General features: G+C 31.1%; 2 protein-coding genes across 3 annotated transcripts; both read right to left on the reverse strand.

Moving 5' to 3' along the window:
* Positions 1–16,457: 16,457 nt before the first annotated feature.
* LOC112792054 (IRK-interacting protein) lies at positions 16,458–18,470 on the reverse strand. Its single transcript, XM_025835136.3, has 2 exons — positions 17,979–18,470; positions 16,458–17,887 (listed from the first exon to the last, which is right to left on the reverse strand). The coding sequence occupies exons 1-2, from the start codon at positions 18,183–18,185 to the stop codon at positions 16,565–16,567; spliced, it is 1,530 nt and encodes a 509-aa protein (XP_025690921.3). The 5' UTR covers positions 18,186–18,470; the 3' UTR covers positions 16,458–16,564.
* Positions 18,471–20,181: 1,711 nt separating this feature from the next.
* LOC112792055 (protein SUPPRESSOR OF FRI 4) lies at positions 20,182–23,477 on the reverse strand. Of its 2 annotated transcripts, XM_025835139.3 has the most exons (7): positions 22,976–23,477; positions 22,616–22,716; positions 22,399–22,516; positions 21,841–22,244; positions 21,577–21,731; positions 21,421–21,474; positions 20,182–20,692 (listed from the first exon to the last, which is right to left on the reverse strand). In XM_025835139.3, exons 1-7 carry the CDS (start codon positions 23,167–23,169, stop codon positions 20,621–20,623), a joined length of 1,098 nt encoding a protein of 365 aa, XP_025690924.1. In that variant the 5' UTR covers positions 23,170–23,477; the 3' UTR covers positions 20,182–20,620. The 2 variants fall into 2 exon arrangements, with proteins under 2 accessions (XP_025690924.1, XP_025690923.1); XM_025835138.3 differs by having other exon boundaries at positions 20,182–21,474; positions 22,976–23,452.
* Between the last annotated feature and the right edge of the window lie 2,582 nt (positions 23,478–26,059).

Consider the following 26,059-nt stretch of genomic DNA (forward strand, 5'->3'; position numbering starts at 1 on the left):
TACGTTTATTAATTCCTCAATTCTCTAATACAATTATGCAAGCTTTTAAGTGTAAAGGAATGGTATGGAGATTAAATGTTACAAACTTCTTTCCTTAATTAACAACTGTAAATGATGTAACTTACTTTTGCTATTCATCAATCGTTAATTTAATTATTATTGATAAATGATAATAGCTCTAGGCAGCATCCAATAGTCACATTAACAGTATTTTATTTGGGTAACAGGTAGATATATAATATAAGTCTATTTTCATGGTTGGTATCTTAAAAAAAACCAAGAGTTATAGCTATCATCAAGTTCTTGTCATTTCAATTTCATATCATCATCACTATTCTATCATGTATCCTCTGCTATCTAAAGTCTAAGCGTACTTTATAATATAAACTAAATCAACGGATAATGTTTCACACTATAAATATATGAGTTTAGTTAACACTGTATTTTTTAAAAAAATATAATTAAATTTATACTTTAAATGTATTTATTATGTATTTATCAAAATAAAAAATTTAAATTTTTTACTAAATATATATAACTATAAGATACATTAATTAAAGCCTAGGTATACAGTATCACGCTGTGCATAGATGAAAGTGATGGTTCACGTAGCAATTTCTGTTGGCCATTAAAAGTTGGAATCTAAACAGAACTAATAATACATTAATTATTTTGTCAATTCACATATATCAATTTCTAGATCCATATTTATTCTACAGGATATTTATTAAAAAATATTTAATTTATTCGATTTAAATGTAATTTCCACTACATGAAAAAGTGCAACACTAAAAACTTAAGCTAATGAAGCCCAAGTTCTTTAGTTTACAAAACCAATCAAATTAGTGATGAGTAATAATAGTTATAATTGACTGCATATATTATTACCCAAAATGAAAGAAAAATTAAAAAAAAAAAATAGGATCAAATATTGTCTAACGAAAGCAAATTGACCAACATATTTGACAATGATAATTATAAATGATAAATGTTGTCCCGTTTTTCCCCAAAAATAAAAGCTTATATATATTCAACATATTCATGTTACTTTACAGAAAGGTTGGGGAGTTTTTTATACTTGTAAACTTGTCTTGCATGTGGGTTGAATAATACGCATATAACCCACATTGTCAATCAAGAAACAATAATCATTATTGTTATTTCATATTCATTGAATCAATTTGAAAATCCATGTTTCTTCTCTGTTAACGTATAAGCCGCAGCGTCAGTAGTCAACTTTATTATTTATGTTATTTCATCGAATAACTAGAACTCGTGGCGTTATTAAAATTAAAAGGATAAATTGAATTTGGTATGGTTAATGTTGTGCTGAATCCTTTTTCTTAATATTTAGTTAGCTAGTGTATGTTTTGAACACGTAACCACTTTCAGATTCTACATCCAATAAACTTTTAACAAAGGAAGTGCCGCCAACGGACTAATTTTTAAATTAGTCCCTCTTATTCACAATTTTTATTATTTTAATTTTTTAAATTTAAAAATTAATTATATTAGTTTATGAAATTTAATTCTAAACATTATATTAGTTTTTAGACTTTTTTTTAACAGTGAATCAGCGCATGAAATATTAAATTAGTTCTGACTCATCACATTAGATACATAACTAAACGATATTATTTCGTTTTAGCACTTAAACAAGATAAAAATAAAATGTCAAAAAAAAATTTATATAATATTACAGACTATTTTATCTTCTCTTATTAAAAAAGTAAAAATTTTAGGAGATTAAATATATAATTAAGTATATAAATTATATAAATAAAATATTTATATTTAAATTAAATATGTTAATTCTTTAATTTTTTTTCCAGTAGTCATTATAAATTTATGATATAGAATTGTAATAATTTTTTTAAAAAGTAAAAATTTTAATTAACATAATAGCATCTAAAATGATAATAAATAGATATTTTTGTTTGTCCAATTTTTTATTTTTAAAAAAATAAAGATCAATAAAAAAAATATAAAACGGTAAACTTAAAATCTAAGAAATCTTTAATTTGATTGTATGATATCACTTATTCTATTGTGTAATACATTTTAACAGTGACATAAAAAATTAAAAAAATTATACTTATTTTAATAAACACTTCTATATATATATAAAATAAAAAAAGAATTTTGTATTATAAAATATTAAAATTATTAAAAAAGTATGAACTTTTTTATTCATAATTGAATTTCATTTAGTAAAATTATTATAGTTTAATAAAAATTTGCTTATCTTTCTAAGTATAAACTTAAGAAATGCTGTTTATGATTATAATGTGAAATATAAAAAGTATTTTATTATAAAAGAAGAATTGAACCATGGGAATTAAGGCTGTATTTATTTTTTAAGATTGAAACTGAAATTGAGAGATTAAAATTGAGTATTGTGTTTGACGATTAGAGATTAAAACTAAAATTTTAATTTTGAAATACAAAATTTTAGTCCCTTTAATACTTTTAAAAAATAGAAACATAAAAGATTAACATTTCTATAGATGGAGGTTAAAATTTTAATAACATCTCTTTCTGAAAATTCTCTTATTTAACTTTTTTTAATTTTAAATTTACACGATCAAATATTTTATGTCAAACATAATATAAAACCTCTCGGTGTCAGTCTCTTTTCTAAACTCAGCATAAAAAAGCAAAATGTGGTTTAAACCCAAGATCACTGGTTGTGAAAGACTTGCATGAAAATAAAACCAATTCAATAATTTTTATATAAATAAAATAAGTTATAACTATTTTTTATTTATAAAATATTTGAGAGATCATGGCTTCATTCTCGTAATAAAGCTCAGCCATAGTGTGCACGACTTGTTGAGTGTTTAGAAATGATGGTTCACGAAAACGCTAGCATCTTCACAGCCATCCCTGCACCCTGAAAGAAAACAATAGAGAACACTACAAGAAAAAATCCTGTCGCCACGCTTTTTTTGCGATACTTTAAAAGCGTGGTGTAAAAGAGTCAATAAGCACGCTTTTATTATGTAGTTTTGGTATCCTTCATCTTATTTTGGTGTAGTTTTGTTGTCGTTAAGTTGATATCTTTCATTATGTGCTCTTGTGACTTTGTAAGGAACTGTAAATTATCTGACATTCAATTTAATTTTTTAAGGATCTTCTTGTACAATTTTTTTTTATCTTTATTTAGGTTTATCATAGATTTATTTGTCATAAGCTGAAAGTAATTGTTGTCTATGCTCTCTAATGCGGGTAATTGAGGTACCCATATTTTAAAAATTAGAAATTCTTAAATTGAATCAATATGATTCAATTCAATCATGGTTTGACATTGTATATTATTACTGCAGCCTAAACTTTTTTCCAGTAAATTCAAAACCAACCTTGATAAAATCTAAGCGCAATATGTGTATATAATAAACCATATTGAGTGAAAGATTGAGAAAGAATCTAAGTGGATTTTAACCCTATACATGTAGGTTTTGCAATAATCTTAATAAGTTCTTAACCTGCTTCTTTTGTTCTATGACGTGTAATTCAAATATCTTCTGCTTCTTTAGATCATTAGAAGTTGTTCCATTTTCAGATATCTCCTACTTCTATGTTTATGTTCCTATTAAATTTTGTTTCAGTAGATTCTTTTATGTATGAGTTCATTGTCTCCATAATTACTACATAAATAAATTTCTTTGACAAGTTGCCTCAGGTATGTCAGTATTCAAATTTCATTGCTCTTTTTTCTTTTAAGTTTTTAATTATGTTTGGTTAAGATAAATGAAAGTTTATTGTTATGTTTTCAGCAAATTGATACATTGGCAGGGGCAAAAGCAAAGAATTGCCATAGCAAGGGTAATTTTGAAGAATCCGAAAATTCTGATTCTGGATGAAGCCACAAGTGCATTGAATGCTGAATCTGAACGTGTTATTCAAGAAGCCTTAGGAAATTATTAGTGTTGCAAGTATAAGGAGTGTTGAAGTTAGTCCCACATCAAAAAAAGCAAGGAAGAGTAAGGAGTTTATAAGATGAGAGACACATTAACTTAACACCTTAAGATTTTGATTTGTATATGGTGTTTTCTCATCTTATGTTCTCTCACTTGATTTTTCCTCGAAATCTTAACTATCAAAAAGAAAGAAATAAAAGGCTATTGATGTTTTTGATGCAATTACTACGAGTTATTTTTACAGTTTTTGTAGTACATTGGAATATACATGAATGCTCGTATTAGGATTTTTTTTTTAATTTGATAAAGATATAAGTCAAACTTTTAAAGCATGGCAATTGGTTCTGTCTAAACACATAAATAAAAAAGTGTGGCAATAAGTTGACATAAAGGCACGTTTTTAAAAACGTGGCAGTAGATTTGTTGCTAGACACACTTTTAAATCATAGCAATTGGTCACCACCAACAGTAACATTTTTTTCACCCAAAACGCACCGCCAGAAAGTAAGCATGACAACTGATTCCAAAAAGCGTGGCCATATAGAATTAGCCACGGTTGAACAAGTGACTTTTTAAAAAATATGGCCGTAGTTCAGAAAGCATGGCCACACTTTTTTTAGCTTTTCGAAACACTTTTGGAGCATGTCAAAAATCATATTTCCTTGTAGTGAGAGATCAAACAAGCCGAAGAAGGTCAAGATTATTGGGAAGATAACATAGAGGGTTAAGTACGATTTTAGTCTCTAAGATATAAGTAAAAAAATTTTTCCGTCTTCAACTTTTCTTTGCATAAGAAATTATCTTTAAGATTCAGCTTAGTTTTAAAATCGTCTTTCGGACAACAAACCTTCACCAAGATACTCAATTTCGCTTCTTCTTTTTCTTTTTTATCACAGCATTAGCAACAACAACAATGGACAAATAAACAAATATCAAAGATCTATAAATAGAAGCAGAAACTAGTACTAAAAAATCAACAATCTGTATTTCAAATATCAAAAATCAATAAAATTACAAAAGAAAAAACGAATCGAAACCCTACGGAACAACGGCAAGTACGCGAGGAGCAACAGCGAGCGAGTAAGGAAGAGGAGTAGAAATGGCGATGCGGTGCGCGATGTCCTCCCTCACTGATCTGCTGATATCGACGTCGAATATTGGCGCAGGAGCAAAAATAGCAACGCGACGTGTGACGTCTATCCTCTCTTGTGGGCATCGTTGCCACCTTCCTCTTCCCCATCTTCTTCCCTTCTCCCTTTTTCTTTTTCACTATGTTTTCTTTCTCTCTCTCAACTTCAAATACTCTCTTTCTCTTATTTTTTTATTTTATACATTTCTTATTAAGAATAATTTAGTTCAAAATTTTAAAATTTAAATAAAAAAGATAATTTTAAATTAAATTAAACTTTAGAAACAATTTTATATATAAAAAATGTTGAAAAATAAAAAATTTTCAACCTAAACCTAAGTCATGCTTAACTCTAATATAGAAGTGATAATGAAGATGCATGTTGATTGTTGAATTGATGGCCAAAGCAAGCGGCGAATGGAAAATAAAGATCTTGTGACGGGAATACAAGGAAGATTGCATGGGGACCATTATTTAAAGTTTGAAGTTTTCTTCCGATGGAGAGAGGCACAAGGACTAAACAGTCAAATTGCTGGTTTGCCTCTTGCGTTGGTGCTGTGTCGGCCATGTGGATGAGGGTATGCATGACATATATATATATATATATATATATATATATATATATATATATATATATATATGAAAAGTTTTTAAGTATATATCGATAAATTAATATTTCAATAAATTTTAACTGTTAATTTTAATTATATATGTTATATATATTTTTTATAATTAAAACTAACAATTAAAAATTACTGAAATATTAATAAATTGATACACTTAAAAAATTATATATATATATATATAAAATATGTATTATCGAAATTAGTTTAAAATAATATATATTATTTATTAAAATAAAATATTTTATATAATTAAAAAACAAAAAAATAAAAAATTTAATTTATATTTTATTTTTAATAAAATATTTATTATAATTATTAAAAAATATTTTATATTTTATATATATGTCGTGGATGTTCTGTATTTATGCCGCAGAAACAAATAGATTTTGAAACGTATATGTGTTTTGTTTATAATTTACAACTGCATTCTATATATATATATTTGTCTGCAGAATAATATTTAAAATTAAATGTATCTAAGTGTGTTTAAAATATTTTTTATTTTTTATTTATATACAATTAAACATAAAAAATATGTATATCAATAAATATCAATAAATATTATATTTAAATATTAGACACGACAATTAAATAAAGTATTCATATTTTGATTTATATGATATGCTATATATCGGAAACAAAGGTGGCTCATGCCCATAGTTCACAAGTCTAATACTGTAATCATATAGTATATAGTACGTTTTTTTTTGTTTTTTTTTTTTGTTTTTTCCAAAAAGTCCTGTGATGTTAGTTACGGATGATGAGATTGTTGAATAGAGCAGGTTTGTCTTTAATTTGGTAGGCCTTCTTCATGTTCAATTTCTTCAACCAATTCAGTCTTAATCGTATCTTCAATATGATCTGCTTCACTCTTTTAATATTCCACAATTTTTTCTTTCATAAGATTTCTATTCACATAATCAACGAATCTGGTTCTGCCTGGCTATGTATCTTATTCCCTTTGTCTACAACGCTCTTTCACTTCACTCCCATCCATTTTCTTTGCCTTAGCTTCTATCAATATTTGCAATTATTGTGTTTCAGTTTTTAGGGAAAATTTAAACACTAACCGAATAAATAAGGTTTTATTAACATACCTCTTATAACAATTTTCGTAATACTACATGTACACAATATAGTTATTAATGAGTCACTCCTATAATATATATACAAAAAACAATATTGAAATCAACATATATAAATATAAATAATAAATATAACAAATTTAGTGACTAATTTTTAATATATATATATATAAAGTATTTTTTGTTTTAAAATACTATAAATAAATAGCATATTGGTTAGGGATGGCAACAATACCCGTACCCGCCCTGCTCCTATCCATTCGGGACGGATTTGAACCCGACTCGGAATGGGCGGGTCTGAATCGTGGCGGGTTGATGAGCGGGGCGAAATGGGGTCGGGTTCAGGCTAAACCCGCCCCTACCTGTCCCGGAGTGCATATATATATATATATATATATATATATATATATATATATATATATATATATATATATAACTTTTTAGTTCTCATAACTTTAGTTCTCACCGTCACTCACTCAATTAGGGTTAGCGACCCCTTTCTCAGTTCTCACTTCCTCAACTCTTCTCCAAGACCATAGCATCGCCGCCTCGGTTTAGTTTAACCCAGTGCCGCCGTCGAATCTGCTCCAGTTCCGCGTCTCCTTCAAGCCGCCTGTGCCTGTCGCTCCTCCTCCGCGCAACTCGTCTCTGCCAGCGCAAGTTCGCAACTCGTCGAATCGTCTCATTGCCACTCCTCCGCAGCGCGTCTTCTACGATCTCTTCCGCATCTCCTTCAAGCCGCCTGTGCCTATCGCTCCTCCTCCGCGCTGCCTCTCAGTCTGAAATTCTCTGCGCTCCCTCCGACCTCCAAGTCGCGCACTAGACGAGCCACCCCCGTGCCTCCTCTGCATCGGAATCGACCCTCGTCCAATCGTCTACGCCTCTCATGGTCCCGAAACGCGCCACCTTCACCAGATTCTCCCCGCATAGCATCGGTACAGTTCTTGCCCCTATCCCAGCCTTTCTTTTCTTTTTGAATGATTTGATATGTTTAATCTCTGGGTAATTTTGGATGTATCATGAGAATTGACAAAGAAGAAGTTCTTTTGTTTTTGGGTGATAACAGATTGTTTGGGTAGTTTCTTGAGTTTGTAACTAAGTTTGTAACTGAGTTTTTTGAATTTTTCAGCCTTTCTTTTCTTTTTGAATGATTTGATATGTTAAAACAGCTTGTTTGGGTTGAATCACAAACTGTTCTGTTTCCTTTGTTAACAAAATATGCACTTAGTTGGAATAAAGCTTGAAAAATTGAAGTTGTTTTGGCTTCTTTGTTGATTAGTTATATGCAGAAGTTGTTTTGACTTCTTTACCATTCTTATGCATTCTAGATTTTGATTTTATTCTGATTTTACAATTGTCATGGTGTTCTAATTATGGAGAAAATCACAAACTACATACTATTCTGTTTCCTTGGTTAACAAAATATGCACTTAGTTTGATGTTGATGTTAACTTTGATGTCATTGAGTTCCTTCAGCCTCATCACAATTTGCAACTTTTGGAGATTTATGGATACCTTAACTCCACATTCCCAAGATGGATTTCAGATCCTTCATCCAATAATCTTAGCTCAATTACTTTGGAGGAATGTGTATGTGAACAGCTTCCAGAGTTTGGTGTATTACCTTCTTTAACTTAGTTAGAATAAAGCTTGAAAAATTGAAGTTGTTTTGGCTTTTTTGTTGATTAGTTACAGGCAGAAGTTGTTTTGGCTTTTTTATCATTCTTATGCATTCTGAATTTTGATTTTATTCTGATTTTACAATTGTCATGGTGTTTTAATTATGGAGAGAATCACAAACTGTTCTGTTTCCTTGGTTAACAAAATATGCTCATGGTGTTCTATTTTATGATGTTACTCAATTGTGTTTTGAGTCTAAATTTTCGACTGCTAATCCTTATTTTACTTTGGTTTGTAAAATAAAAGTGTCATTGGATGGATAAAAAATTTCTACTAATAATCCGTTAATTGCTAATATGGCATCTAACATGAAGAAGAAATTTGAAAAATATTGGGATGAAATTCATGGCACTATGGGTGTTGCTGCTGTTTTAGACCCTAGGTATAAGATGGTTGGGATTAAGTTTCAATTTGAAAAAATGTATCCAGATCCAACGGAATGCTCCAAGCAAGTTGATAGAATTCATCAGTTGTGTAATGAGTTGGTTAATGAATACACTCAAAAAATGAGTTCTGATGTATCACATGGCGGTGTTGGTGTTGGTGTTGGTACAAAAGAACTTAATGAAAGTGGAAATGCAAATTTATTTAGGGGTGATGATTACATGGTGTATCTTAAAAGAAGAAAAATGACAAGGAGTTCATATGTGAATGTTGAATTTGATCATTATCTTGAGGAGGAAATTCATCCTTCAAATGATCATAACTTTAATGTTTTGAAATGGTGGAAGAATAATCAGATAAAATTTAAAGTTATTGCAAAAATAGCTAAGGATATATATGCTATTCCGGTGTCCACTGTTGTTTCTGAATCTACTTTTAGTACAAGTGGTCATGTGATTTCTCCTCATCCTGCAAAGCTCAAACAATATATAATTGAAGTTTTGATGTGTGGTCAAAGTTGGTTGTGGACACATTTAAAAAGTAAAGGTGATATATTGATTAATCTTCATTTATGTTAATTTTTTTCATAGTACCGATTAATTTGTTAATTATCTCTTTTAATTTTCAGGTTTAAATCTTGATTTGCAAACTTTTAATGATGATGAAGATGTTAAAAGTGATCAAGAATAAGAGTTGAAGATCATTTTATATCTAATATTGTAATTTCTTTATTATGGTGTTAAATTTGTAGTGATCTAACAATATTTTTTTTATTTCAAGTTATTTTAGCTAATAACATTGTATGAATTTTATGTTTGTATTTTAATTTATCTATGAATTTTAATTTTTTGTCTTAATTTATATATAAATAGATAAAAATTAAAATATTTAATTTTTACAGAAGCGAGTCGGGGTGGGACGGATATCCGTAAGGACGGGTTCGGATTCTGTAATTTACTACCTGCGGGTAGTGATGGAGCGGATAGTATATATATAACAGGACGGCGGGACGGAGTCGAATAGGGCAAAAATCCGCCCCTACCCGTCCCACTACCATCCCTAATATTAGTTCAAAAATACTATATGCATGAAAAAAATAAGTCATCATATATTTATATTAGGTATAGCTTGGATTAGTATATAGATTAAAGGATAGCTTCGAAATTTAGAATGTGAATGTCTGGTATTTTAAACAATAACTTATTCTTGTCTCGATCGATGACACTGTCGTTAGGAATGAGCACAACGAATATTTAGAATAGTAATTATATTTCTCCATGTAATTTGATCAAGTTGTGACACAAATTTTTTTTAAAAAGTATTGTTTTATATATTTTTAATAAATATGTATTCTTGTGCAATTATGCATGTTCTATTTCCATATACATTTGTTCTTTATTTTTTAGTGTCAAATATATGGTTGTATTTTAATATAAAAAATTACTTTGCACCCAAAATAATGACCATCATAAGTCCACATCTTCAAAATAATCCCTTCTAATACTTAACAAATTTATCATATATATTATCTTATTTAAACTAATTTATAGTTACACAATTAAAACAGGTTTAGAATATATTCACAGGTTTTCAGTCGAAAGCAATTTATTTTTCTTGGGTTAGACTCAACTTCTTGTGTAGACACTATTATTGTTGACTTGTTGCATTGGAGTTGGACCGATGGGTCAGATAGGTAGGTAACTATGTAAAAATTAATATTATGAAAAAAATTTTAAGTGTATTGATATATCAGTATTTTATTGATTTTTAACCGTTAATATTAATTATAAAAAATATATATAATATATATAATTAAGATTAACAGTTAAAAATTACTGAAACACCAATATATACGTATACTTAAAAACTTTTTAATACTACGAAGGACAAGGATTATTTATGAAATTTAAGAAATAGACCCAAAATTTTAAAAACACTACTCTATTTGTGGCTTTATTGATTAGGTCACATGAGCTGAAAAAGTTGTGTCTTAATAATTATGGCAATGAGGAAATCAATGTGTCCTTCCAAGTCCCAATAGAGTCATATTCTTCTTCTGTATATAATTGCCAGATATATTAAGATTTATTTTCATTCTAAACTTCACAAATATCATATATCAAAAGCAAAGATAGGCATAATTATATTTTAGGAATGAAATCAGTGTTAGTATATATATAACATACACTATCTAGGAAGAAATAAAGGATCTAGGAAGATAGGTCACTTTTTTCAAACGTTCTTCTAATAAAGTGTGTTTTAACTTGGTATCAAGATTAGGAAAAATATTCTTGCCAAAGAAGAGTTTACACTTGAAAATTGTTCAACACAGTCAAAATATCTTCAGAGCTTTGTCTTAGTGCGTTTTCTAAAAAAAAATAATAAATTAAATTGTTTTTGGCTTTGGATAATGGAATGAATGAATCACCAAAAGACTAGATTATTATCTAACTAATTAAATTAAAGTTGGTGCAAAAAGCAAAGTCTATGCTGCGATGATAGTGTATATATGTAAAAGGACGTTTATTATAGCCAAAGTCATTAGTGATTTATTTGCATACCAAACCATGTTGACTATTTAATTACACATACAATAAGCTTTATCATATGCAATTTTTTTTACATAACCTGAAAGAGAGAAGCAAAACAAGATTAAAGACTGATCAATGACACATCTTAAAGGTGTGTTTCTAAAGTTGAGATGTTGGAAGAAATTAATAAAGCCACTACCATTATTCCCAACACCATGCATAAGCCAACAAATTAAACTTACATAGCTTAATCAAATAAAACCATGCATAAGGTGGCAATTTTACACTATCTAATAGAATTAACTAGTTATTACAATATTAGTTTTATATATAGAGGAAAAATTTAAACCATAGCTGTCCTTTCAGACTTTCGAAAGTATTCATGTACCATGAGATAATATATATCCCAAGAAAGAGACATGCATTCTTTATATTTTTTTTTTCTGTTTTCTACTATATCTTTGAATTCTACTAAACACTTAAATGGACTTCTCTCTTAACTAATATAAAAATTGCTAAATATACATTCTTTTTGTTTGATATTATAAAATATATAATACTTTTTTAAATATTTTTATGTATTAAAATATATTTTGTTAATTTTTATATGTTATTTTAATTTAATAAATAAATATTAATTTTATTATAAAATAAATTAATAATATTTATTTAAATATCTAAAATAAAATGATAGAATAATATAAAAAATTATTTAGATTGATGTTTTTTTAATTATTTTTTATTTAAAAGTGATTTTGAATAGTATAATTTAAATAACATTTATTTTATTATAATCTATTTTGATATAAAAATTGTTAAACATAAATTACGTTAATATAAATTTATTTTTCATCAAAATCAAATTTATAAAATTAATTTTACACAAATTTTCGTTTACAAACTACAATCTAAACACAGACTAATTAATTACAGATCAAAAATATATCGGTTCCGCTACGTTACCAACAGCATATCTGTCAACTTCTACCAACTCTTATTTATAATTGTATTTTATGGAAGTGTGTTCATAGATGTGTCTAATAAAAATGTCTTTTTTATAACTGTGTTTAATAGAAGTGTCTTTATAGATATATTTTTTGGATGTATCTCTTTATATATGTATTTAAAATATATTAATTATTAGACACATCTACGAACACATTTTTATGAAATACAAATATAAACAAGAATTGACAGAAGTTGACAAATAATATATTAATAACCTATACTTTTCCAAAATATATATACAATTCGAATTTCTGACACTCATTTAAATGAACTAATCAACTTCTTAGACATTGAACCAATGCAACTTGATTGAATTCTTGACATTTGACAATGCAAGTGGGAGTCATTCTTATTAGATATGGCCCAACCAGCATACTCTTTACCGTACAATAATAATCAATTAATACTATATATCAGAGGAATTAGGAAACCTATTGCCAGGGACAGGGACCATTTTTCACCTCTTTCCTCAACTTTAATTTATATCAACAGATATGCATATCTTCATTGGCACATCAATATATACCTAATACCTATAAGATTAATATAGTAACTAATAACTACTAATTAAACCTTTATTTTAGTATGTTATATTTATTCTATATAAAAATAAATTGTTGTTAAATTCTATCATTTTTTTTAATAAACTGTCCTTAGAGAAGTCAAAGTTACATTTTACAAAAGACAAAAATAGCATGTATCTAATGTTATCAAATTTTTTATTAAAAAAATCACATTTTTTAAAGCAAAATATATTTTGTATAATATTATTTAACCTGAAATTTGTTAAATATAATTTTTTTAAAAATTCAAATATTTTTAAAACACTAATATTCTACTAATTTTTTAACTATTAATTTTAATGAATATATTTTTATAATTAAAATTAATTATTAAAACTATTAAAATATGAATGTTCTAAAAATATTTAAAATTCTTCCTATAATTTATCCTAAAGTAAAATTTATTGTGAATATGTGGGTTAAATCCTTGTATAGAAAGCTAGCTTTTTTTAGATATAAAAAAGACCGCACCTTCGGATTATTGCAGTGGCTAGTCAATACCGTATCAATGACTTGAAGAAAATAGGCAATGGTCCCTCCAAACTAAGAATTCACAATTTTTTTAAAGCAACTTAGATTGATTGAATCATTCGTTCATTTAAATAAGTACTGGAGATTTAAATTTTATTTTATGTATATAATATTTTATTGATCAGCTAAAATTTATGACAATTTTTTTTGACTTGGTAAATAGAGGGATACTATATAGTCAATGACTTAAGCGTACAATGTGTACAATGGAAGTTTATGAAGTATTAGAAATATGACCATTAATGTTACATTGTCCTGTCAAGTTACGCTTTTGGGATGAATGGGTTCATAATATGGTATTAGAGTTCTAAATTCAAAAGGTCAAGAATTCGATCCTTGGTATAAGTGATGTTTATTTTATTTATAGACCAAAGATTTAACTCATTGTACACATTGTACACTTAGGCCATTGGTTCCCTAGCACTATTAATTTAATTTAAAAATATATTTATTTATTTTATTAAATTAAAACATTCAAAAAATTATTGAAAAAAAAAGGGATGAACATATCTATCATTTGACTAAAGTATTGAGTACTGACTACTTTTGAATATGGAGACAAGTTTAGTGGTTGACAAAAAATAAATAATAAATAAATAAAAGAAGAAGAAAAGTGTGTAGTGTGTGAAGCTTGACCAAAAATCCCCCAAACATCACCGTGTCCAACACTGCCTCAGGTCTTTGCTTTCAGATCACAAACACTAAACAGGGTTCAATTCATGTCACTTTTCATTGTTTTTGTATCCACATAGAGTAAAAGGTACTTTGGACATTAATAGATATGTTATAAACAAATATGGACAATTACAGTTTAATGTTATGGAATTTGTATGCATCTCAATAAGTATTTATTCAATCTTAGGATATGCTTTGATTTCAGTGGCATAACCGAAACCAGATTCAAGTAAACTTTTAACTTATTTTAAGGCAATAATAAAAAATATGAGAAAATTAGAAACCATAACATGCATGATTTTGGTAACTTTGAAAAGAAATTAAAAAATAAAACTATTGTTTCGCAGAATATAATTTTGAGATTAGTCACATAATATATGAACAAAAACTCACTGAACTTCAAAAGATTCGGAGTTGGAGGGAACATTAAATCATACTTGTAATTATTGAGTCCTAAATCAAAGCACTCATCTTTACTTGTCTCATAAGATAATTATTAACGAACGAACGAACGAATTTTTTAGTTGACTTTTTTTTCGTGCGCTTGAATTGAATCGTTTCTGTGGACTATTATTTGAAAATTAATTAATAAAATCAAAGAACCAACTTATCCATTTATGATTTATCCTATGTGATTGTTTTAAATGAAGAACTAGTTTTTAGTTTCTACTCAAAATCAGGTAAAGTTTTAAACGATGAGTGCCGGCAAAGATCTTTTAAATGATATGCACCTTTTTATTAAATTGAAGGACAGAATTGATTAAAGCATAAGCAAGTTGATCGATCCCATACTCATACTGCATTATGTAATAAAGCATTAAATAATCTTTGATTAAACGAGTGTGATGATTTATTTGCCTAAAAGGAAGGCCTAAAGTAAAGTGGATTTAGCGAGGTCAAATCAAAGGCGTTGTATCCTTTCTTTGTTTTTTTTTTGGACATGGATCCTTTCTTTGTTTTAAAGCCCTAATTATGGAAATCAAAAGGACCACAAACTCTCACACTCATATCTATGACTCACTCTTACCAAAGCCCAACCCAAGACATGAGCCCATACTAGGTTGTTTTTGTTGGACTCAGAAGCTGTAGACCCATCCCATCTATGAAAACACAATAGGCCCATAAAACCTTTTTTTCCTCTATGGAGTGTGGTTGGAGTAGCTAAGTCATTTTCGTTATAACAATAATGAATTTATTGACATTATATTGTTTAGTGTTTACTCATTAAGTCTTGTATAAAGATTGAATTTTATGAGATCAATGAGTAATCTTGTTGATATTTTATATTTATATTTTAAATTTAAATAGCAACTCCAATGTTAGCTTTTATTTCAATTTCATTTTAGATTTTATAAAATACTAAATTAATATTTGTAGAATCATATGACATAAATCATAATTTGTAACTAAATATAAAATTTATTACTCCAATGCTAATTCAATTTAAATTATATATTATTTTAACTATTCTAAAGTGAGACTAATTTTATTTTAACTATTAATTTTAATACAAATTTTAATTTTAAATCAATTTATTATTTATACATATAAAAATAATATTTTAAAAACACACTATAAGAATTGGTCTAATAATTTGAATTTAGCCTCCCAACTGTCCCTGGATGGTGTGTTTTGTGATGTAATGACAATCAAATGGTATTTTATCAACAAGAAGAAATATCGATACCCATTGAAATTAAGCACACTTACGTGTTTATGATAATTAATATTCATAATTGTGATTTTGAAATGATGGTCCACTTCTTCGGAAAGAAAGAGGGAGGAATGATGGCCCACTCACATTTATATGAAAACTTATTGAACAGCTGAAACAGGGAACTAACATCATCTTATGTATATGTCAGTTGTTCTTTTTTCGTAGTAAGTCCAGATCTTGTCATTTTGCTAACCACGATTTAAGCTCATCATTGGTTAATTTGATGAAGAGAAAATATTTTCAAGCGTTTACTCTATTCAATGCTTCATTTTATTTTAGATTTTTCAATTTGCAAATAATATTAATATGTGCAGGTAAGCATATGAATATTGTGATGATGAGCATGCCTAATTTGGACTGTTTCAGCTCTGTATTTGAGCAGCCCTTTTCCCAACGGCATTGAGATAAGATGGCATTACTCAATATCAAAAAAAAGGGAAAAAAACGACAGAAGCGTAAGATTCAAAAAGAAAGTGAGTTCACATCACAAGAGGAAAGATAAGCAAGTTATAATTACGGGTCGTGGCAGATGGCAATCGAGAAGGATTAGGACTCATGAGAATCTGAATCTGATGAAACAAAATTGACAGCAAGTCCAAAGCCAAAAATTCCCCTTTGACCCTACTCAACTCATTCATTAATTAAAGCCAAAGAAGGCATCTAATCTAAATTAATAATTAATAATATACAAAATTAGAAAGCGGGTTAAAGGTAATTAAGGGGTAGGGGTGGATGTGAGGTACCTACAAAGCACCTTACATTTGACGGCACTGCCGTACACGTAGAAACCAGGGGCGACCATTATCCTCACCAATGTGGGGACGAGGCTGTGAGACTTGTCAGCGGCCATGTCTTCCATGTATAACGACTCGAACCTCGCAGCCCTGTCCACTCTGAGTATGGACAAGCTTGGGTGCACCGAGTTGGCAAGAAGGTGAACCATCCACACGCTCTTTGAAGCGCCAAAGAAGGCCTGCAACAACCCCTCCGGCCACGCTCTGTTCCAGCCCAGCATCCCCACTATCTCGCTCATCTTCCTGTCGCAGAACCTGCTGAATTCCGAGCTGAAGTGCCTTGTGCCTTTGCTCAGAACCTCCTCCCATGTCAGCCCCTGTACCATCTTGAACGACTCCATGTTCGACTCGCACCTCTCCACTGGGTTCAGCACCTGGTTGCACGCGTTCTTCATGAACCCCACCGTTTCGAAGTCCTCGTAGAATGCCCTGTTCAGCAGTGCCTCCAGGTACACCACCAGGCTTCTCGGGTTCTTTGAGAAGGAGATTCTTATGTCGTACGGTTGCAGCAGCGTGGACACCTTGTCGTACACCTTGCCTCCTCCCCCCATGTGGCGAAGCTGCATAGTCAGGGAGCGGCTCAGAAGCCTCACTGAAGACCTTGCTTCCGAGACTGACACCAAGAAGTGTTGGATCACTGTCTCTTGCTGTGGATTCTGAGCAACCACCACCTTGTTGCTGCTGCTGCTGCACTCTTCCAGGCCCGATTTCAAGGTGTGGCAATACAGCTCCAGTTTGTTGAGCTTCTTCTCCAACTCGGCCATGGATTTCATGAGCCTGGAGGCTTCCACGAGAGCCTCGTCTCTCTTCCTTGTGGCTTGGACCAGCTTGTGAGAGAGCTCGGCCACTGCGAGCTTCCATTGGTCTTCTCTGGAAGAGGCGGAGGAGGAGGACATGGGGCTCTTGCGTGTGAGCTTGGAGACAATGGACTTGAAGATGCCATTGGGAGAGGCCAAGAGAGAAGAGTGTTGGTGCTTGTGATTGTGGTTGTGGTTGTGATCCAATATGGGGAGCACGAAGATTTTGTCTCTGGAGTGAGGCCTGCACTTGTTGCAGGAGACGGAGGCATCTTCGGCGTTGAGTGAGGAGTCGGATTCTGACCTCTTCTTCTTGTGGTTGGACTTGCTGTTATTCTTGTTGACAATGGGCGTGGGAGGGTGCTTCTGAGGAGTGAGTCTTGCTGTTGTTGGTGTTGCTCTGCTTCTGTCTTCACTGTACTCATCCACTTCAAGCTCTTCTTGAATCTGCCATAAACCAGATACACACTCATCAAATCAAACAAGAGTAATAATGTATTAGCTAAGAATAAGTAGTAGATGAGATGATGATGCTCACGGGAGTGAAGTGCGGAGAATGGCGAGAAGGAAGAGGGGGGGATTTGGAACAAGAAGCAGCCATTGTATGTATGTATGTATGTAGTGAATTGAAGTGAGTGAGTTTTATGTATGAGTGTGGTCCTAAAATGATTAAATTAAAAGAGGGTATAATAAGTAAGTAATAAGTGAGGAGTGTGGGAATTAGGAGAAGGCCAACTACCCGCATTTATTTGGAGCGCGGTGGATCACGGAACCACCAACCACGTCTTTTTCGTTACTCAGAGCCACACCCATGTGAACTTATTTAATGACTCCCTCTCCACTCTGCACATCTACATATATGGACCCTCTCCCCTCTCCTCTCTACTCCCACTATTTATTGCAACTCTCATCTGCCATTTCATCTCTTTTAATTTAACTTGGACTTACTCACTCAATTTTATATATCATTACTACAGCTTCTTCTTTTGTTTCTTCTGCAAATGCCTCATAATAACAGTTTAATGGGGATACCACATATCCTACTTGTCTTTCTCTCTAATCTCTAAGCAATCCTTGTCTCTAGTTAGCTACTCTCTGCATATCATTATTTGCGAAAAATGACCTTTTTACAATCAATAAAAAAAAAAAAAACTTTACTAGCTACTATCAAGCAGGGAATAAATATTATAATACATCATTCTCGGATTTAATATTCGGGGATGAACTCTTAAATCGACAAGCATGTACTTCATACGTTGCACATTGTAATGTAGATTACATTTGACATATCATCCATCATTAAATCAGATTAGATTCCTGCAGCTTCTCATTCATAAATGTATAGTAATAGAAATTACTTTTGCATGCTCAGGGACCAGTCTTGAACATCACACCACTTTTGTAGATTTTATACTCACGAAGCAAGAAATCATCAAACAAAATTCAAGTGGGGCCAGTGTAAATTAAAACAATAAACACAGCCCAAAAAAGAACAAAATTGAAAGAAACATGTACAAAATGGTCTACTCCAAAAGTTCGATTCATTTGTAAATCAAGAAAAGTCCTTCTAAAGTAAAACCTAATCTAAAATTAAAAAACCAACCAAGGAGTACGACGTTATCTCGTTGAACCAATCTATGATTAGTTGGGTGTCGTTACATACTTTCCATATTGTGTAACTCGTATTTTTGTGCTTTCTCTAGTCAGGACTCAATTGTTCGTAAAAAGTTAAAAAGGAGCATCTAAAATCGTGGTGTTGATGTAATCACCCGCTTCATATTTTGGTATTCAATTATTGTCGCGGAGTTAAGAATGAGGGTGAAAATGATGGAAGGAACTAGGGGACTATATAATAAAATTCAAACTTAATTGAAGTTTAGGACGTAAGAGAATTTAGCCTCATAGCCAGCCGTATTATTTGATTTCGATGTGATGGGCGTAGCAAACTCCAAAATAGAGGCAGCTTCAAATTGCTAGTTGAAGACTCAAAAACTTGAAGGTGTAGCAAAATGTTTAAGTGGTCAAATGAAATAGCATAACGTTGACTATTCTGTATAGTACAACTGCACGTGAAAGCTATAATAACATATGCCATGTGATGACATTTAATCCTTTGGGATTTTGAGAGTCTATATTAGACATAGATATAGAGAGAATATAGATAGATCCACTTTTAGAAAGCAATAACATACCATCTAGTGTTGAATTCCTACAAAGCCTATCTACCAAGTACCACCACATTCATTTTACCTTAGTCAGCTAATTAACTAAAATAAATAAATTAATTATAAATACAGGATTTTCTGTTCTGGCTTCTTGTTTTGTTGGTCCTTTCACATTTTCACATTCTAAATGTTGATTGCCTGTTGTTAAAGTTTCCCATTTCCAGGGTGTATTTTTCTGCAATATACTATCATACATCAAGTATATTTAAAACTTCAATCCTTATTTTTCTAAATGAAAAGCTTTAAACCTCAACTTCTATCACCTGTTCAAGTTCAAACCATTAAAAAGTTTAAACCGTGCATGTAGACGTGTATGCTTCAAAAAGTTTGGTAAGGTGTACCTAACTATTTCTGCATATCCCTCTCATTAAATATCACCGACTCAGACCATCAATGCGTATGAGCGGCCCTTTTGGAATTATGCAATACAATGGCACCTTTTACGGGTAGCCTGCATTGCGCATTTTCTCCCCATCCTGGCTGTTGCTTTTATATAAAAATCAAAAGCTAACAAGATTAACAAACTGTAATGAAGAATATACTCAAGAACAAAGAAACAATGCTATTGTTCCCCCAAAACTGAAAACGTTACATCAAATGGTACTCAAGCATCTGCTTCCTAAAGGATGACTACAAATCGTTGAGAAAGAGAGAGAGAAAAATAGGAAAAGAAAGAACTAATAATCATAAATTCTGAAACATATCCTACGAATAATACTATCATCAGAAAACCATTCAAGGTCCTTCTCCTTTGATTCAATACATCGGTCAGGTCCACTGCCTATTTGCCTTAATTTGACAAAGAATCGCACCAAAAACAAGGTTACTTACTAGACCACTAAAATAAAGGAATGTTGATCCCACCTTGTCCAAAGCTCGGAAAAACCTGTTCTGAGTGAGCGCCAATTGATCGGTGTTGAAATTTGACAGGTGTACATGGATAGGTAAGACATATCTAGAACGCCATGCGACCAGCCAACCTGCTTTCAAGTATCCTCTTATCTATTGCTGCATCAATTGAGCTCATCTGAAAGATAAACATGAGAATCATGATCAGCAAATTAACAATCTGACCACAAAGGACGACATCAAACCAAATATTTTAGAGCACAGTCCTATGCAAGAGATCCAAACTCTGCGAAAGAAGCTGACCTGGGCCAAGTCTGAATTCACTTGTTCCATAAAATAAATTGTAATGATGCTACGAATGAGCAAAAATCTGTTGGGTAAGATGTTCCACCCAAAACCCCAAACTTTTGGATCGAACAAAGGGAGAAAAAATAACATTTGCAAATACCAAACCCAATAAAAATCATATATACATACTCTTTTACTGTCTACAAAATGCTGGCATGCAGAATCATGAAGTTGGTTGTTTGCAGCAAGCTTCACAAATTATGTTGGAATTATAATTAACTACCGAAATAAATCAGTAGAGTACCTACTTGAATCTTTTGAAGCCCAGAAAATTTGGAGGCATGGCTTGGAGCCAGAGACCAGAGTGGCCATTCAAAAATAAAACAGCATGCATTACCCATTCAGGTTGGAAGAAAAAGGGAGGGCTAAACGGATCATATTTACTTAGTCATTCAAATTCTTTTTAGAAGAACGATGATTAGACATTTATACAGAGTGTTACTCTGTAAAGAAGAAATAATGTGTAAACAACTGAATCTGAATAAAGGAAGCATAAAGCCTACTCATCTGGTTAGATGTGAAAGCAACTCCATCTATTACAGAGGTAGTATGACTTACCTGGCTAGTTTCATCATGAACCTGATATTTTGGCAGAGACATTCTTCTTTCCTCCTACAGTAACCAAGCATTATAACATTACAAACAGAGAGATACAATCTAATGAAAAAACAATGGGGAAAAAAAAAAGAGAAATTTCTCAAGACCACAACTGACCATGGACATTGCCTCATCATCCCAAACTAAGTAGACTTCATTAGCAGCAGGCTGAGGCGCAGGAGCTTTGTTTGCAATTACCGGGGGAGGTCCGATAGAAGGGCCACTGGTATTTGGACCAGATGCATAGGAATGTGAGTTACCTGCTGTCCCACCTGATCATAGAAATATCAGATGTTCAGGACTATATTTTCAATTCATGAAACAGAGACTGCTTGTTTAACCGTATCACAAATGACTCAAGGATTGACAAGGCGAGATCACCTGGAATCCCTATTGCCTGATAAGCATTTACAACAGAGTTGGCACCCAAATGGGAATCAACAGGGGCACTTGAGGATATCACTGGATTTATGGATGGAGCACTTGAAGATAGAGGAGCAGGAGAAAATGTTGAACTTTGAGTTGTAATAACAGGAAACAAAGGTTGCGAAACAGGGACAGAAGGTGTAGATGAAGGCATCCCAGGAGGAGTAACCTGAGTTTGGAGTGGAGAAGGAGCAGTTGATGGCAGTGGCGGTCTCACGTTCTGCACGGGGAATAATGGCTGTTGTGCGTAAGGAGCAGGTGGTGGAATCGAAACAGATGGAGGTTGGGGATACCATGGCTGAGCCGGTCGAGGTGGAACAGCCCAAGCATTTGGGGGGACAGGCACGGCTGGATTATACCTGCAGCAAGGATTCAGCTATTAGCAGATTTCAAGCCACTTATATTATATGTTTAAATAGTGAAATAAAGTAAGAATTCACCACATGTCAAATGAAATAGGAATATGAACACTAACATTATAATGAAAATCGCGAAAAAATGTAACAAACATACATTGGCGGTACCGCTGGTCGAGGAGGATATCCTGTACCCAAAGGAGGTGGCACCATTCCACCTACAAGCTGTGTTGATGGTATGTCCACCTTTGCTGCCTTTGATGGAACATCATCGTCTGCAATACGTACAGGAACATGAGAAAGAAGATTAAGCCATTTTGAAGTCAGGAACAAACATTCTAACCACTACAATTAGGCATTAGACAAGATATTACCTTCTTCTCCATAATGAGCAGCCAAGACATCTGGTGGAATCCCTTGCATTCCATATATCTCAATATCTGTACTCTCTCTACCAGGTTTCGCATTCGGCACCCTAATTGATCATGCTCACGGATTAAAAGGGGAATCTCAACAAGTGCCAGATTCATACATAGAAACGTGTAAATCTTTAAACCAAATTTCTATCAACTCTTAAAACGGAGCAACAACAAACTAAATAAACTTTCGTGGTTTCGTATAATTGGAATCAGCAAGACAGCAATCAAGGAAACCGAATATATAATAAAACGCTAATATCCAGAACCGGAACCTAGATCAAACAATGACAGAGAAGAATAAAAAGTGGAAATTACTTGGTGACGGATTCCTTGTGGACCTGGAGGACGTGGATGGCCATACCGCCGGCCGTGGAGAGCTTCTTGTGGCATACATGGCACTTGAAGTGCTTGGCCTTCTGATGCTGCACCAAGATCTTCTCGTCGTCGAATTCGCGATCGCAGTAATAGCACCACACCTTGGACGCAACCCTCTTCTTCTTCTTACCCATCTTGATTCACGGAAAAGTTTAGGGCTTGGGGGGCGTATTCGACAATCTGCACCCTCCGCGATGAATGGGGGAACAAGGAGGAAGAGGAACTAGGGCACCGATTGTTGGTACTATTTCTCGCAAGTTGAAAGAAAAACTCAAAAACCCACTCACTTTCTTGTTATTTGGTCAATGGGTCCTATGACGGGGTTCTTATTGCAATTCCCAAGAGACCTGTGCCCCAGTTGAATTTCTTTTTTCTACTTCCTTGCTGAGCCGCTAATTCACGATTTTTTTTTTGGTCAAGACTAATTCACCATTGCTGAGGTGCTACTTCACTATTGTTTGAAAACCTATAAATTAAAAATTATTCAAGAATTGAAAATTTTTTTTATTTTAAAACAAATAAAACAAATAATTTAAATTTTTTAAAAATTAATTTTTTTTCATTTATAAATTAGACAACAAAAAATCTTATTTTAAAATTAATTTTTATACTAAACAAACTCAATATATTAAATATAAAAAATATTCTTATTTATAATTAATTATTCTAATTTTGTTTAATATCTATTTAGTTTTCTTTCTTATTTTTGTTGAAGACAAAATTATAAAAGAAGAAAATTTAATTCATATAATAATTATTTCAAATTAAAAAATTGAATTTTTTTTTATTAATATGTTAAAGTCATTTTATATCATAAAATTAAATCTCAAATAGAAATAAATTCTATTTATTCTTTTTTTATATTCAAATAATTTTCAAATCAACTCTAATTGACTAAGAATTTGTTTGAAGGTTATTAAATTATTAAAAGAATTATGATTTTTAATTTTTAATAATAAAATAAATTTTTTAATATAATAAATAAATAAATAATATTTTTATATTATTATATTTAAATATATTATTAAATATATTTTTACATAAAATATCTAAATATAAAATTATTTTTATTTTTTTAAAATTTATTAAAAAAATCAGTCAAAATTTTTGTTTTCATCATAGTTATTAAAATTGGATTGAATCGGTCGATTCGACCAAAAAACTGATGAATTAGACTTATACCGATTTGGCCCGATACTTAGACCGTATAAAATAAAAAATCGATACAAATCGGTTAAATATAGAATGAACCGGTCAAATTTGATGAAGATCAATCTGACTAAACCACTTGAAATTTAAATTTTTTTCAAAATGCTTGAGGTGGGATTTGAATCCCACTCCTCAATAAAAAAAACACTATTCATAACCACCAAACTATTATTCCTCTTATTAATATACATGCAAATTATAATATATGTAGATATCTTTCATCAAATAGTTTACTTCTATTTAATTTATTTTAATTTTAGTTATAAACTCACTTATTCTTAAATTAATTATATTTTTATGAGAAAGTATAGGGAGCCAATGGAATATTTGTACAATGTGTACAATGGAAGTTTAGGAATGTCCAATTTAGTATTAGAGATATAACCATTAGTGTTATCTTTTCTCATCAGCGAAAGCTTTTGGGATGAGTGGTATCATGACATGGTATCAGCTTTTGGGATGACATGTTTACCCGAATGGTTATTCTGGATAACTCATATAGCCTATTGTACACATTGTATAAATATTCTATTGGCTCCCTAGCATGATTCTATTTTTATTTAACAATAATCATAAACTCACTTATTTCTTCTTTCTATGATTATATAATATCTATTAATATTATTTTTCAATAAATACTTGTAGTATATAATAGTATAATAGATATAAAGTAATTAATAAATTATTAAAATTTAAAAATAATAGTTATTTTAATATAAAAATAAAATTTAAATATTTATGATAGAATAAAATTAACAAAATACTTATTGTTTCTGTTCCATATTATTTTATAATAGTTAAATATTCTTAAAATATTAGTCAAAATATGTATTTTATATTTTAATTTTAAATTTTTAATTATTTTTTATTTTTAGTTACATAAAATCAAATTAGTCGGTTCTAACTAGTGATTCACGGTTAAACCAACAATTTAGTACCTCAATAACCTAACCGGTATAATCACCGATTCGGTTCTGACCTTTCATAAACATTCATCCAAATAAAGTCTTAATTACCATTACTCACCAATCCCAAATTGTTGGTCCAAAAGTAATGGGCAAGTTGCCCCACACTCCCTTTTCTCCATGAACGGACCTTGATAAACTCATTAAGCCCATATGGATACAGCTTGCCCGTAAACTTCTAATTGGATTTTTGGTCCATCTTGGACGATGTTGCAGAGAATTTTAGTCCATTTTAGCAAGAATGACTCGAATGACCAAAAAAAACAAAAGAAGCAAGAATGATTATTGATTAGCGTATGTCACATAACACAATTGGCGTACTACTACCAACATCTTTAGAGGGACGCTTCAAACTTTCATTCCACAAATGAGTGTTAGTTCCATGTTGCTCCCCACATTTGCACCAACTAAATCAAACTATCTAGGCAGTTTCTCCAATAATAATAAAAATGTTAAATTAGTTGGGCTTAACATGTTTGTTCGTTTTAATTACCTAATTTTAACTTATCCATGTATTATGGTTTGTTAAAGCGCCTATTAACCACACTGTAGTAAAGTACATGGTAATAATGGTATAATATGTGAAACTACATAATGAATGAATAAAGAGCATAACGATGTTGGAGTTGGAAGAGGCTTGGGAGACAATGATATTGATGAGTAGAAGCAAAGAAAAGGGAAAGAGACATAGAAAAAGAAAAAGGCACACGATATGTAAAAAATATATCATGTTAAATAAGAAAGAAAGAAAAGGCATTAATGAGAGCTTGCTTTGTTGCCATGGGTGATTGCACGCATTCCTATCTTCTTGTGCAGCAACACCACCTTTCCTTTTTGTCATTTTCAACCC

This window comes from Arachis hypogaea, chromosome 13 (assembly GCF_003086295.3).
Source record: "Arachis hypogaea cultivar Tifrunner chromosome 13, arahy.Tifrunner.gnm2.J5K5, whole genome shotgun sequence".
Classification (NCBI taxonomy): domain Eukaryota; kingdom Viridiplantae; phylum Streptophyta; class Magnoliopsida; order Fabales; family Fabaceae; genus Arachis; species Arachis hypogaea.